A 14,949-nucleotide genomic window follows, 5' to 3' on the forward strand; every position below is an offset into this window, starting at 1 on the left:
AGTTTATAAGAGGTGGCCCTGATCTAATGCTACTTTACTCTTATGAAATAAATATATAGTTTTAAAAATTTGTCTCTTCTCGTATTCGCTCACACATACACCCTCCCCCACCCCCTCCTCCCAAAATAATATATCATTATAAACGATCATTTGAAAGAAGTATAAGCAAAAGTTAATAATTTTTTTAAATATGACTATCAGTGGTCTGCAAATTATAAAATTATTAGAATCGGCCTTATGGGAATTTAGTTTTTGCGCAGCACGGCCCGGTCTCAATTTTTCACTAAATTTCCCGGCCCAGCCCAGTTTCATTTTTTTTACTGCTTAAACAATAAAAATTTAAAAACCTGGGATGAAGGAATGGAGATGCTATTACTTTTTATTTCTATGGATACATTCAACTAAACCAAAATTTTTTAATAGCCTTGAATACATTTACTAAGAAACCAAAATACTTCATATTCAACAAATACTCTGCACTCTTCAAACTCTACATGGAAAACAAGGAAATTTTATACAAATCCCTATATTATTAATACTAATTATCTATTCCATCAATTCCTTATAGCAAATCAAATAATATATGCCTTTTTATAAATACCCTTTAAATTTAGTGCTTGGTAAAACATATATTTATTGACCCCTTTAAAATCACAAATATTCAAACAACGAAATCTCAAATAGACTTACTCCAGCATTTCATAATATATAAATAATAAAGAGCCTATAGATGCTGCGCACTCAATAATTCATCATTCTAAATGAAGGAGGTGAAGATGAAAGCCCAAATTAATTAATAAAAATTAAAAATATTTAGAAGATTGTCGTACTCTGATTTTTACATGTTTTAAGATATTTATAATTAACATTTTTGAAAGTATTTTTAAAGAATTTATTTTTGACATTATTATTATATTTATCGTATTTTATTATGAAAAGAATGAATAAAATGATAGAAAATGATACGTTAAAACATGCCCCACAAAAGGATAAGATGTTCCTTGTGAATATTTCACAACTCAATAATTTGCAATTTTTTAAATTTAGATTTTAAAAAAATATAAGATTTTTCCTTATATCTACAGTAGATAAATATTTAAAAAATTAAAGAATGTTGAAAATTATTTTCATAAGTCTCTTCTTCTCTTTTTTATAGCCCCTTAATTTACTAAAGACAATATAACTCCAGTCTCCCATACTAAAATTTTTAGCTCATACCAATTAACCGTTATGTAATATCGTTTCTAGCACACCTGGGTTTTTATGAATCCAGTAGAGTATTGAAGGGTTAGATATTTTAGCATATTTTTACTACATATTACAATATTATTAAATTTAAAAAAATTCTTTTTTTATATTGTAAAGTAAACTTGAAATAATGACAGTTTATTTTTTAATTTAATTTTTATATTTTTGCTCTCTCTTTACAAATAAAAATAATGAAATTTCATAAATATCGAAATTTTTTTTAATAATAATCGGGGACAGTATTATCTCGGAGCAGGTATTTCCTTGTAAAATGGTTCTAAAAATTTTTGACAAAAATTTGTTAATGAAAATTTTTAAATACAAATTTAAATTTCAACACCAATTAATTTTTACCTTTTGTGCATTATAACACTTTTATTTTTGAATATATGTTATAGAACGCTATGAATTTCTCTAGGACCAAGAATCACAATATAAATTTTTTATTTGTCATTTTTTTCATATTATTTAACAATTTCATAATTTATTCTTTATTTCTCGACTCAAAACCACTGTGAAAAAAAAAATAAAAATACTATTTCTCGGATCTAACCATGGTACACTCCGCTAGACTCGCTCTTACACTCTGTTTCACAGAGAGCAAGACTCGTTGGCAGATCGCCTCAGACGACACACTAATTTTTAGGTGATCGCAACGGGAGAGAAATATGACTAAAATGAAACGCAAATTGAAATATAAAAGGAAAAATATTAAAAACGCGAAATTATCCTTTACCAAATTTCGGATTTAAATTTGACAGAAAATAAAAGTTATATACTAAATTTAACTTAAAAGACTAAAATAAGAAAATCTATAGTCCATTATTTCCTCTTTATGTGCAAATCTAGCAGCTTAGGTATTATAAATAATTTTAAAAAAATTGCTTAATAAATTAATTACTTACCTGAGCCTACATTGTTAAACATGTAGAATTGAACCGGTTTTTAAAAATGCCTAACCTGTAATCATAATCAGATAAGTAATACTACAACTAAAGATTTGCATATAGATGACATTACCTTTACCTTAACATACACCTAATAATAAATTTTTCGAACCCTGAACAGCACCCCCAAATATCTATTAAATTTTACCGGCTAATAAAAATACTGGTTGGAGAAGAAAATAAAATAACAATACAAAGTGGTGACATTTTCGAATATTTACTTTATTTCAGTGGCGCCGACTCCGCGGGGCGATGGGGTCATTAGACCCATTTATTAAAATAATCTATAAAATTGATTGACTTAATTTTCTTTGAAAAAATATATGACACTCATAAAATTTTTATGCTTTATTTGATAAATGTCTCTATTTAGCAGGTCTTGAGTCAACTTTAAAAAGGCTAAACAGAACTATTAAGCGAAAACTATTAACCGGTTTAAACTTAAAGGGTAGCTCAATTTTGAAAAAAATATACTTTTGTCACAATGCTAAGCGATTTTTTTCGGCTGTTAGGATTGAATCGATTTAACAATCCTACAGGCAAATATTAGAACGATTTTGACAAAATCTTTTAAATAATAATTTGAAATTTTTAATTCGGTAGGTTGGTCAGTGGCGTAGATAGGAATTTTCCTTAGAGGGGGTCCATATATATAAAAGCCTGGGGGGATTCGCTTCCTAAACCTCCTTATACGGGCCTTTGGCCCTTTTGCCGGCCTTCGGCCGTGTTTATCTTACAAATCATAACCATATCTTCGGTAATATATAATAAATATATTTTTTAAATGCATCAATAATATGTTATTATAATTTAGTGGATTTTTCTCAATGACTTTATAATTTAACTATCCAGAATAATTTCAAATATCCTTCCACAAACATCAAAACCAGAAAAATATAAATATTAATGGTATTTATTTGATATAAAGTCACTTTTAAGTCATTTGAATGTATAATCTAAAAAAATATTTTTGCTCTGGGAGGGGTCCAAACCCGAAAACCACCCCCGTAGCTACGCCACTGGTTGGAATCAATCTACTTTGAAATAAATAATATATTAGGATTCTTTATATCAAGTTCTTTGGTGTCCTTCTACCAGAGAGTCATTTTTTTATTGATTGATATTTAAAAAAAAATTACGTGATACGTGATAAAAGCGTTTTTGCCCTCTGGTTGTGGATACAAAAAAGCTACGCTAGGTTTTTCTCAAAATCCATCAAACTAGATATTTAATTAAGAGGGAGAAAAATGAGGAGCCCTTCAAAGTTTGTGGGCAAGCCGCACGGAATTATACACACAACAGTCCGAGAACTGTTGTTTAAGTTTAAAAGTTATAACAGAAGAGTTGGGCAAAACAAAAGCCTATACCTAAAAATTATATATAATTTAATTAAGGGTGGGTGGTGGCTGATTTTAAATTTAATTCTTTAGTGTAAGCCTTAATGATACAAATAAATTAATAGGATAGAGAAATTAAAAATAGGAATAAATAAAAAGTGGGGGACAAGAGAAAGTACATTTAAAGTTTAGAGTAAACTAATAAATAAATAAAAAGGATTTGATAATGAAAAAACTTTTTTTGGGAAAGGTAAATTTATGTAAAAAGTAAATAAAAAGAGTAAACGTCAGCGTCTACATGACAGGATTTTCACTGAATGCAAACCCCCTTCAAAAACCTTTGCCTACCCTCCTAAAAAATCGCTGCCTTCGACGGCGGTGTCTCTTTATCATTATTTTCACTTATTTATTTATTGATACTCTTTTCAAAGGATTTATAAAGGATAACTTAAATTAATTTATCTCTACTATCAACTATCGATATTCTGTAAATATAAAGAATTTATTTTTTGGATAATAAATTCAATTAAAACCTCCATTATTTACAATGAATTAAATATTATGGCATTATGAGCTTGCTAAAATATCTAAACCTTTTAAATTATATTTAAAAGGATAGTTTATTTGGGAAACAATGTGTATGATTGTTTGCAATATATAGATTTGGTCGATGAATTGTATTATAATAATACTATAATAAAAGTATTAATTTTTACAACAATAAATTTTGTCCTATTTCATCTCAAAATTTAATAGATAACCCCCCAAAAAATTAATCCTACCCCCATTAGAGCAGCTTACCCCCTACCCCTTCAAAAAAATAGGATGCAAACTGTTCCTACTTCTCCCGCTCATGTAGACGCTGGTAAACGTAAATAAAGTAGTGTTATGTAATAATATTTATCATGTGACGGAAAGTTTGTCTAATGCCTAGATGATGCAGGTTTAAAGTTTGGGCATTTATTTTTCAAGCCAAGTCTGATTAACTTACTTTAATCAAAGTAAAACAACTAACCTGACTAATTGCAGAATTTTACTAAACACACTACAGAGCTATAGGCTAAGATAAGTCTACATTATAAAAAAAATGGCTAACCAAAAATAATGTTGTAATTTAAAAAATGAGCATTGTTTAGAAGTTTTATCTGTATTTTAACTTTTTATACAATTCCAATTTTAAAAAAATTAAAGGTATTTATAATTCTGCTTATTTAATTGACATCAAATTGACATATGTTATTCGATAATAGGCCATTTAGGAACCGCGCCATTTAGAATTATTTTGGTTGGAAATAAATGCGAAATCGTGGTAGCATGATTGTTTTTGAAGGTTGTGATTTGTCTGGTAAGTCAACGCAATGCAAGCTATTATATGAAAATCTTATAATTAATAATATTTCATGTGAACAAATTAGGTTTCCAGGTAAATATGTAAATTATTTTTAATTCAAACTTTAATTATTTAAGATAGAACCACCTATATAGGTCAATGCATTGATTCATATTTAAATAATAAAAACGACCTCGAAGATCATGCAATTCATTTGCTATTTTCTGCCAATAGATGGGAGAATATGTAAATAAATTTATTATTTTATAAAATACTAAGATTAGGAAAAGGATTGAAGAATTATTATTAGCTGGCATAACTGTCATAGTTGATAGATATGCCTATTCTGGTGTTGCATTTTCCTCTTCAAAAATGGTAAATTTGTTATTATTTTAATGAACTTCCAAATTTTATAGAATATATCTATAGATTGGTGTAAATCATCCGACACAGGGATGATAAAACCAGATATTATATTTTATATAGATATAAACCCGGAGAATACTCAAAATAGGTTAAATTTTGGAATTGAAAGATATGAAAGCCTTTTATTTCAAAATTCTGTATATAATCAATATTCGAAATTAATTGAACCTGATTGGAATGTATCAAACATTATTGCAATTTTAATAATTGTTATAATTTTAGATTATTGATGGAAATAAAGATATCCAGATTATATCTGATGAAATATTTGATAGAGTTAAATGTTATTTGGCAAATGAAAAACTCAATGATAAGCTGGATTTACTATGGGTGGAATCTAATAATTTTAAATAATATATCCTATATTTATTAGACTTTTATAAATGATTATACTATTTATGAATTACATCACATTATATATGGAAATTTTTACTGATTAAAATGACTTAATATGCACAAATATGAATAATATTGATTTAGATGAACCTAGTTAGTGTAAACTAGAGGTCTGCAAAGCATAGTCTACTTTGATCCTTTTTGCACAAATTCCCCAGCCAGATTATTAAATTTTTTGCCAGGCATTGTTTGATTTTAAAAAATTTTACAAAAAAATAACAAGTTATTTCACTCAGGTCTCTTTACCAATAGGACCCGTTTTATTGTTATCTTTTCTGGTTTTAATATCACCCCAAAATTTTACAATAAATTTTAGTGACTTTCCATACATGTAATCTTTATTGGCTTCTATATTAAGGGATAATTTCTTCATCCAGACTTAAATTTTCTTGAGTATCATAAATTGTTGCAGATTTTGACCAATTATCTAAAAATAAAGTATTTCCCTCAGTTTTATAAATAAGGTGCCCATAGTATCTTTATCTGATATTCGGTATTTTAGTCAGATATCCAATATCTTTAATTCACGTTTGAAGATTTATGGAATTGTATAATTCAGAAATTGCGAAAAATTCTTTGTTTTCTTTTTGTAAAATCCTATTATCTATGTATTCAAATTTATCAAATAATCCAATTTAATAAATAAACATTTTACCAACAATATAAAATAATAAATAAACTAATAGATAACAGTGCCCAAATTTTAATATAGTTTAATTTATTGAAAACGACTTTTAGATATTTTTTTAGATAAAATATGATGAACCTACATCTTCATCTTGATTAATAATGTGTCTAGAGTTGTTTTTAAATGAGAGAATTTTATGAAAGCTATAAATATTAAATAAAATTGAAATTTAGATATAGTTATTTACTAATGTTTGAAATGGAACATACAAATATTTTACCCTATAACTTCAAGAAATGAATACCTCGGGGGCTTATATTTTAAAAAGTACATATGAGTTATTAGTATATTTTTTTGAGTTAAAGTTGCTCGAAAATAATTCATAAAATATTATAACAAAAATATTATATAAGATAAGATTGTTTTTTGTAAAAATGTTTTTAATTGAATTATAAATATATTGCTCTATGTGTTGTTTAAAATAGGTCGGCTTTATAAATAGATCGACTGATTGGATCTTTTCTAAAAATGATCAATATCGGCGTCGACCCGATACAGATATTAATATATGTCGTGCAGCCCTACTTTTCTCTAATACGTTTAAGAAGACTTAAAAAACAGGAGATCCAACGTAGCCATACTTTTCTCTAATTAAACGTTTAAGAAAACTTAAAAAACAGGAGATCCAAAGAAAGATTATTTCAATAGTCAACATATATTCCTCGAAGTCTGCCGCTAGAACTACTTTAAATTTGAATATTTAAAAAAAGATAGGAATTATATTAAATGTTTTTTTTTAAATTAAGGAAATGTATCGTTTTCGATACTTTAGATACCAGAAAATATTGTATCAAATAAATAAAGTATGGGAAAACTTAAGCATGAAGTAAATCCTAAGAAAAGATTTTTTTTAATTTTCACTCATTAAATTTATTTATATATTTTGTTATTTATTTTAAAATTGTAAATTAATAATAATTCTTATTTTAATATAAGCGATAATTATTAATGACATTCTTTTAATTTTTCGTACATATGCTTGGTGTGTAGCAAATTTATTGGTTCGTATTTATATAATATTGGGAAATTGTGATTCGCGTCATTTATGTTGATAAATTTGTCCGTTGAAGCTGGGTGATGGTGTAATAGTTTCAAGCATTTAGCTAAGTGAAATATCCCGCTTAAATTTATAAGTTTTCTTTGGAAATTAGTTATAATCTATATTTTTAAAAATTAGCAAAAAAAAGTAAAATATAATAAATTCAAATAAAATTATTTTAAAAAATTATATTTAAAAAAATAAGGATATTTTAGAAGAAGGAAACGTAAATAAAATTGGAATTAAATCATAGTTGTGAAAACAGATCGAATATTCAAAAAGAAAAGATTAAAAAACGCTTTTTTTGCTAAAAAAAATGATTATAAATATAAAGAAAATGAGCAACGGGTGGGCGTGTCTTTTTGAACCCACTTTACAATGGGCGGGCGAGTTAGAAATGTTTAAACAATGGGTAGTAGGGTTAAATCAAAATAACGAAAAGAGGGCTCGCGGTCTAAAACCCGCCAGAATATTATAAAATTTACCTGATTTTTCTTTAATTTAAGAATACTGTCTTTAGCTGCTTGAACGCTCAATTCCTAGAGAATATAAAATAAAAATATTAAACCAGTAAATTTGCATTAATTAAAAACATGTTGATATTTATGCAAGTATTAAAATTCCCATATGATAAAAAAAAATTTCTAATTCCATTTATTTTAATAATTATGATTATAATAATTGTTAATATCAAAACAAGTTGCTAATACTTTGTTAAAATTTACAAATTTTTGCATGTAACTCATAATTTATACCTTGAAATTTATTACTAGGAATAATAGTATTGGATTTCTATTCTGGTTATATTAGAATCCGAAATATAAAATCTAATTTATTGAAAAGATTGATGCAAATGCAAAATAACACTATTTTAAATATAAAATTAGTAACGATGTAACTGATCTACCAAACTCGTGAGTGAATATGGAGCAATTTTTAATTAATAAGCTCGGACCGAAATTAAGAACATATAAAAAAAATAATTTATTTTAAGGCTGAATTAATAGTGGAATCCGATCCAACACGATTTAAATGTTGATTGATTTTTAAAATCTGTTTATGAGATCAATTTTCCTTTATTAATATTAATTTTATCTTTAATTCTAGCAATATTGATTTCAATAAAGAAAATTAATCCCATATAAACATATTAAGAATCGATCAGCTGTTAAATCGGGTCGGATAGTACCATCATTGAGGTCAAATAAACCTTAAATTTTTTTTTATCCTCTTAGTTATGTATAATAAAAATAAGTAAAATCTTGTTTAATTTGTTACTTCAAAATCAGCGCAAGAAATTCCGGATATTTGGGTTAGTACCTTTTAATATGTAAGGGGGGGGGGAGTTGAAAAAAATATATATAATAATTGAAAATGAAATGTGTTTAACTTTTATGCAATTTATATGCAGTTTTAAAAGTAAATTATAATTTATTAAAAAAATGCTCGAATAATTACATAAAAATAATCATCACTTTTTTTCCAATTTATTTGTGAATTTATAGACGCTGAATATTTCTTATTTTAAAATTGGGCACGTTATTGGCAATGTGATTTTCCGGCAAAGTATTATTTTTTCAACTTTAAATCACTTTTTGAGCGTGTTTTTTTTAAATTTAAAAATCAAATTTTACTGGAAATGTATTCCATGATGTTTGGAATACCTACCCTATGATATTGAGAAAAATTTGCCATGAAATTTTGAACTTAATATAATTTATATTAGGTTTTTTATATAAATTATAAATGACTCACAAAATTCTCTACAATTCATAAGATAGGTATTTTAAACATGCCAAATAACATTTCCGGTAAAATCAAATCGTTAAATTTAAAAAAAAACACTCAAAAAATGATTTAAAATTGAAAAAATAACACATTTCCGAAAATATATTGCAGCTAGTAGACATATTAAATTCCTAACTCGAGAGTTTGTACTAGGGATTTCCAAGTGTATTAAATTGGGTAGAACAATCCTAAATTGAAATGTTTTATCAAAGATCCTATTAGGTGGGCAAATAAATTCTTTATATTCTTATTTTTAAAATCTGGTAACTGTAGATACAATTTACAAATGATATTGGCTTAATTATACATTAAACTAAATGCAAACGATAAATTTCAAAAAAATAAATCGTCTGCCCAAGTACCAGATAAATTTTAATTACGGCTCTGAACCTGCTTATAACATTTTCCTACTTTTTAACGTTTTTAAAGTTATTAAACCTTAAGAAATGTTATAATAAGAAAAGGGGTTACATTAATATTTATATAAATTTTGTTACATCATTAGAAATATTAACATCCAAAATACCGGTACCATCCGTTATTTTAACTTTTAGCGCCCAACACTTTGCCTCGGTGCGTTCTAATTTTGATAACAAAGTATGGATAAACCCCTGGTTGGTATTATTTTATTTAAATATCAAAAATAAATAATCGTATTTCAGAAATTATGGTATATATATATATATAAAACAAAATTAAGGGCTAAGCCCAAACTCAAAAAAAGGTTTACATATTTTAGCATTATCTGTCCAGAAACTAGGGTTGGCAAATTGACCGAAAATATATTTGAACGGTCAAATATTCTAAGAATGTTATTTATTTGATTATATATATCGCATAACATAATTGTGGTCGCGCATCATTTTAATAAATGTACGTTGACCAACGTTTAAAAAAATAAGAGCCATCTTAATAACAGCATATTATTCAATCGTGCTATGATCCAATATCTTCTTAACCAGAAGAAGAAAAAATATATATTTGAAAATAAGTGATAAAAATCTCAATATAACTTCCCACAATGCTACCTACTTATTATATGGCCAATATCAAGACCAAATTTTACGAATAATGAATTCGATTATATGATATAATATAATAGAAGGAACTAGAGTTTGAAAGAAATCTTTAAAAAAAAATTGACCAAAAATCTTTGAACCTTTATTTTGAAGAATAGAGATTTAAGTAAATCTTTTGTAATATTTATGCATAAAAAAAATGTTTAAGATAAAACCAAAAAATATTTATGTATCCACTTCTACAGATCCAAACCTATCTCAGGCCCTTACCTTTTGGGACAGCAACAGCTTGCCCACTTCCTACCGTCCAGTCTCCAGTATTCAAAAACTGGGATGCTCCTTTGATCGCCCGTTCCGTTGAATACCACGTTTTGAACAGGAGCTTCGAGGAAAACCCAAATAACATAATATTAAATGGAGACACTGGCTATGAATGGTTGGAAGCCATCGCCAGTTTTAATCTTGACCTCCTCATGATTGGTGAACAACTAAACATATCCATAGCTCTTCGCGTTGGCTTGCATCGATTGTGGCGAGTCAATCGAATGCCTACCATCCCTTGCAATGTAAGTTCTCCCGGGGATACAACCCCGCCATAAATCCATTAACAACATTCTCCTAGCTGCCCTCAAAAAAGTTAATATCCTATCCAATCTTGAACCAGTGAGCCCTTCAAATGAAAACGTTCTACGCTAGGGTGTGACATCTCGTATCCACTGGACAAACGCTTCCCCACTGCAGATTTCGAGAGAAATCTGCCGGTCAATTTCCTAAGCATTCACTCTTTATAGGGTGATATGTAACTTTTTAAAAGTTCTTTTAAATGTTTTTTTTATAATTTTTATTTCATATAATTTATAATATATTCTTATTTGTTTTTTTTAAAATTTATTTCATTTTGATATTGTTTATGTTGCATTTTATTCCTAAATTGAAACTGCTTTTTAAATAAAATTATTCTTTATTAAGATTTTTTTTAAGAAAATAAATATTTTGGTCAAAAATATATTTTCAAACTCTGAAAGAAACTAAGATTTCTGGCTGATAGAAAAAATTCTAAATGTAAAAGTGGTATCTAAGCAAAATATGTGGAATGCTATAGAATCTATAAATATTAATCAGATGTGCGCATCAAGCTAGTGGAATGGACTTTACTCACTTTGTAAATTAAGGAAAGAGGCAAATAGTAACCCTTTCAAATTCAACTTCTTAAAAATTAAATTAGTCCGTTAAGGTTAATATTCAAGAGCCGAGATTGATTTAAATAAAACTTTGACTATTGAAAAAATAGATATATAACTTGAATTTGACCGTTTATGACAGGTCAAATATAATGCTAAAATTGCAAATTTTGTTTCTTAGTATTTGGAAGTAACTTTAAGTTAAAATATTAAAATCTTATAGCCGGATATTAAAATAATCCCTAATAATGGGAAGGGCATTAACGACTCGAAGATGCTTTAACTAATACAAAAAAACGGCACGTTCTTTAGTGTAAGTACAGTCATATTCATTTTTAATTAAATCTTTATAATGGATGGTAAGTAAAAGGAAGTTACACGTGCACCTTATTATTTTTTAATTTCATGTGATGAATATAATAATGATAGTGTTCCTTCATTTTAATCTATTTACCAAAAAGAGTTTATAATACTTAACTTTAATAGTATAATCTTCAAGTAGCACTGAATTAATTGAATCCCTAGACAACCAGTGTTTAACGTCAAATAAATATCGAATATTGTAGGATATCGCATTTCCTTATATTTTTTATTAAAAAAATTTAAAAATATATATATGTATATCTAGAGGAACATTTTTTTTACCAAATTTTTGTGAATCTTCAATTTTGGCGGATTCTTTTAAAGATGGTTCTGAAAGTCTCTTTAAACTATGAATTTTTTTGGCGGGAAGCACCTCCTTCAAACTATTATGAATTTTTGTGGAGATTGATGGTGGGGATTGCGATATATGGATATCTATCTTTTTTTGGTGCATTTGTTTCATTAGATCATATTCAGTTAAACTTAAAATATCATTAGATTTAAAATTCTCATTGTCAAATACATCATTAGAAGGATTATTTAAAATTTTGTTGTCAACTTTGTTATTAATATTTGAGGTCCTGCTTGCTTTTTTGACCTCATTTTTATTAATAACTTTGATGATATTAAAATTATTTCTGTCATTACATATATCGGTATCGGTATTTTGGCTATGGCAATAAACACAGATATCTTCTTCATCTCCAAAATTGGGTTGAAGAATGTTTGGAAGTTGAAATGATGTGTCATCAAGAAATATTTGGTGATGACTTGAGTCAGATTGAGACTTATTCATATTTATTTCATCAATATCATATTCTTCAGGTGATAAATCTAAAGTTTTATTTTGATTAGAGTTAGGTGGTGCGATTGATTGTCTATTATCATTGACTAGCATTGCATTTTGAAAGGATTTCTTGAATGAATTTGTGTTCTTTAAGATAAAAGTGCCTGTATTCTTTAAATTGTTTAATGATGTGTATTTAACTAATTTATCTTTATTAAAATTTACACTAATTTCAACCTCATCTTTTTTATTTTGGGAAAATGAGATTGCTGGATTTATGGGCAATGAATCTGCATTATTAAGATATGTTTTTTGTATTGGTGTTTTATTAAGTGATATCTTTAATTCTTATTATAATTTGGATATATATTTCAAAGATTATAATTATAAAAATATACTTTTATTTGTTTTGAACAAATTATTTACATCCTCATTATTACTAAAATCCACAAAATTAGAATAAGTTGTTAGAAGATGAGTGCTAAATAGAATTATTAGTATCAAAGCAATTAAACAAAGATTACTTAAAATTAGTTTTATTGGTATTGGTATTAATATCTGAACATATTTGATTAACTATACCACCAATAAATATAAAATTTTTAGGCTTAATTAAAATATTTCCAAATCTTATATCAATTTCACCATGCAATACAGCTTTTGAACCAGGTTCAAAATTGTTATCAATATAAATAGGGTTATATTCAAAGGCCTTGAAAATTTGAAACCCATCAGTTAAACTAAATAAAAAGATTCTAGAAGTTGGAAAATAATTCTATTTTAAACTTTTATATATATATATATATAAGATTTAAAATAAACTTTATTAGCTTCTTTCATTTTTTTAATATCATCTTCCTCCTCTTCACAAAATTGGTTTTCTTTGGCAAAAAAATAGTCATCTTTATGAGTTTGGGAATATCCTGACCTTCCAATATCTTTAGCCCATAAAATCTGAACAATGTGATATCCTTTAAGTTTTCCCTTGGGCATTTTTATAACGTCTTTAGGGAATGGATACATTCTAGCATACTTATCAATATCAAATGATATAGTTATATCATTTATCATTGCTTGTTCAAATATAAATTCAACAAGAGAATCTTCATTATAATTAAGCTACAAAATAAATATCATAAAAAATTTATTCAAACCTGTCTTTCTTGTATAATCTTATTTATCTCATTCAGCCAATTCCTATTAATGAATATATTTTTTGTTTCATATATATTTAAAATTTTCTCAGTAATTAACATATGGATATTCGTCTGCTAGCACACATGCCGCCTTAATTTGTGACCTTATGTTAATGTAGTTACTTCTGAAGACTACTTTCCAGACCACAACTGTTAAGAGTAAAATATGACAAACGTAAAAAAGATTAATATAATTTTTATAACGTTAAAAAGATTAATATAATTTTTATAACCTTAAAAAATTAATATTATTTTACTATATTAAGAAATACTATTATTTTTACTACGTTAAAAAAGTTATTATTATTTTTACTACGTTAAAAAATTAACTATTTTTTTACTACGTTAAAAATAATATATATGAGGGAAGCAAATTTAATATTGCTTATTTTTTTAATAAATAAAGAGAAAATCATGCCATGGTATTGTATAATTTTACCATTAAAAAATAAGCATTGGAAAAGCAAATAAAAAAATGCTTATTTTTTAATAAATAAAAGAGAAAGAAATTTTTCCATATAATATTTTTTTCTTTACTTTTTTAAATAAAAAAATTTTTAGTTTTTAAAATCCTTAATTAATGTTTAATAATTGTAATTGTATTATTGAAAATTTATTAACATTATCATTTAGCTCAAGAAATTTTGATGCTAAAAAATTGATTATTGAAAAAGGAAGACCAAAACCAATTTTACAAAACTTAAAAAAAGAAATCAAAACTTGCATCCATAATTTTTCTATCGATAAATATGAAAAATATGATTGGCTCACTGGATGTGAATTTTTTAATTCTCTATATTGATGGTCATGCCTATTATTTCCAAAGGAAGAATATATTTGGTATGATAAAAGATTTTCGGCTATGAATAATATTTCAAAGGCAGTTAAATGGCATGAAGAATCAACCGCTCATTTGCAGTCGATGATTCAATTTAAAACATTTGGCCAAAATCATATTGAAAATATGATAGAATCGATGCGCAAAATATCAATCGAACAGCATAATTCTAAAGTCAAATCAAATAGAGAAATATTGAAATATTGATCAACTCTATATGTTTTCTTGGAATTCAGGAGCTTGTATTCCGTGGTGATGATGAATCTTCTAATTCAGTAAATAGAGGAAATTATATTGAATTAATTTATTTGCTCGCGGATGAAAATTTACTATTGAAACATGGTTTAGAAATTATTGGACTATCAA

At 26.4% G+C, this 14,949-nt stretch overlaps 2 protein-coding genes across 7 annotated transcripts; one reads left to right on the forward strand and one right to left on the reverse strand.

Annotated features, from left to right (window-relative positions):
• The first annotated feature begins 4,800 nt into the window (after window positions 1–4,800).
• LOC135923342 (thymidylate kinase-like) lies at window positions 4,801–5,737 on the forward strand. Of its 2 annotated transcripts, none has more exons than XM_065458033.1 (5): window positions 4,801–4,955; window positions 5,000–5,108; window positions 5,147–5,237; window positions 5,279–5,467; window positions 5,511–5,737. In XM_065458033.1, exons 1-5 carry the CDS (start codon window positions 4,829–4,831, stop codon window positions 5,640–5,642), a joined length of 648 nt encoding a protein of 215 aa, XP_065314105.1. In that variant the 5' UTR covers window positions 4,801–4,828; the 3' UTR covers window positions 5,643–5,737. The 2 variants fall into 2 exon arrangements, with proteins under 2 accessions (XP_065314105.1, XP_065314106.1); XM_065458034.1 differs by having other exon boundaries at window positions 5,153–5,237.
• Window positions 5,738–7,267: 1,530 nt separating this feature from the next.
• On the reverse strand, window positions 7,268–13,895 carry LOC135923340 (recQ-mediated genome instability protein 1-like). 5 transcript variants are annotated; one of them, XM_065458031.1, is made up of 11 exons: window positions 13,850–13,895; window positions 13,704–13,746; window positions 13,372–13,652; window positions 13,074–13,324; window positions 12,948–13,030; window positions 12,045–12,896; window positions 11,878–11,978; window positions 9,697–9,810; window positions 8,690–8,731; window positions 7,897–7,950; window positions 7,268–7,530 (listed from the first exon to the last, which is right to left on the reverse strand). In XM_065458031.1, the coding sequence occupies exons 3-11, from the start codon at window positions 13,618–13,620 to the stop codon at window positions 7,318–7,320; spliced, it is 1,959 nt and encodes a 652-aa protein (XP_065314103.1). In that variant the 5' UTR covers window positions 13,621–13,652; window positions 13,704–13,746; window positions 13,850–13,895; the 3' UTR covers window positions 7,268–7,317. The 5 variants fall into 5 exon arrangements, with proteins under 5 accessions (XP_065314103.1, XP_065314102.1, XP_065314101.1 ...); XM_065458030.1 differs by lacking the exon at window positions 13,850–13,895 and having other exon boundaries at window positions 12,045–12,720; window positions 12,787–12,896; window positions 13,372–13,668; window positions 13,704–13,828; XM_065458029.1 differs by lacking the exon at window positions 13,850–13,895 and having other exon boundaries at window positions 12,045–12,720; window positions 12,775–12,896; window positions 13,372–13,668; window positions 13,704–13,828.
• Window positions 13,896–14,949: the final 1,054 nt, after the last annotated feature.

The sequence above is a fragment of the Gordionus sp. m RMFG-2023 genome, chromosome 2 (assembly GCF_954871325.1).
Source record: "Gordionus sp. m RMFG-2023 chromosome 2, tfGorSpeb1-WG-v2, whole genome shotgun sequence".
Taxonomy (NCBI): domain Eukaryota; kingdom Metazoa; phylum Nematomorpha; class Gordioida; order Chordodea; family Parachordodidae; genus Gordionus; species Gordionus sp. m RMFG-2023.

Bases quoted from the DNA above. Each gene is read 5' to 3' on its own strand.
- LOC135923342 (XM_065458033.1), top strand. From the start codon at position 4,829: ATGCGAAATCGTGGTAGCATGATTGTTTTTGAAGGTTGTGATTTGTCT. The intron at 5,109-5,146 runs GTAAATAAATTT...TACTAAGATTAG, and splicing joins GCCAATAGATGGGAGAATAT to GAAAAGGATTGAAGAATTAT. The intron at 5,468-5,510 runs GTATCAAACATT...TTATAATTTTAG, and splicing joins TAATTGAACCTGATTGGAAT to ATTATTGATGGAAATAAAGA.
- LOC135923340 (XM_065458028.1), bottom strand. From the start codon at position 13,805: ATGTTAATTACTGAGAAAATTTTAAATATATATGAAACAAAAAATATA. The intron at 13,669-13,703 runs GTTTGAATAAAT...TTTATTTTGTAG, and splicing joins AGATTATACAAGAAAGACAG to CTTAATTATAATGAAGATTC. The intron at 12,897-12,947 runs GTATATTTTTAT...AATTATAATAAG, and splicing joins TTTGTTCAAAACAAATAAAA to AATTAAAGATATCACTTAAT.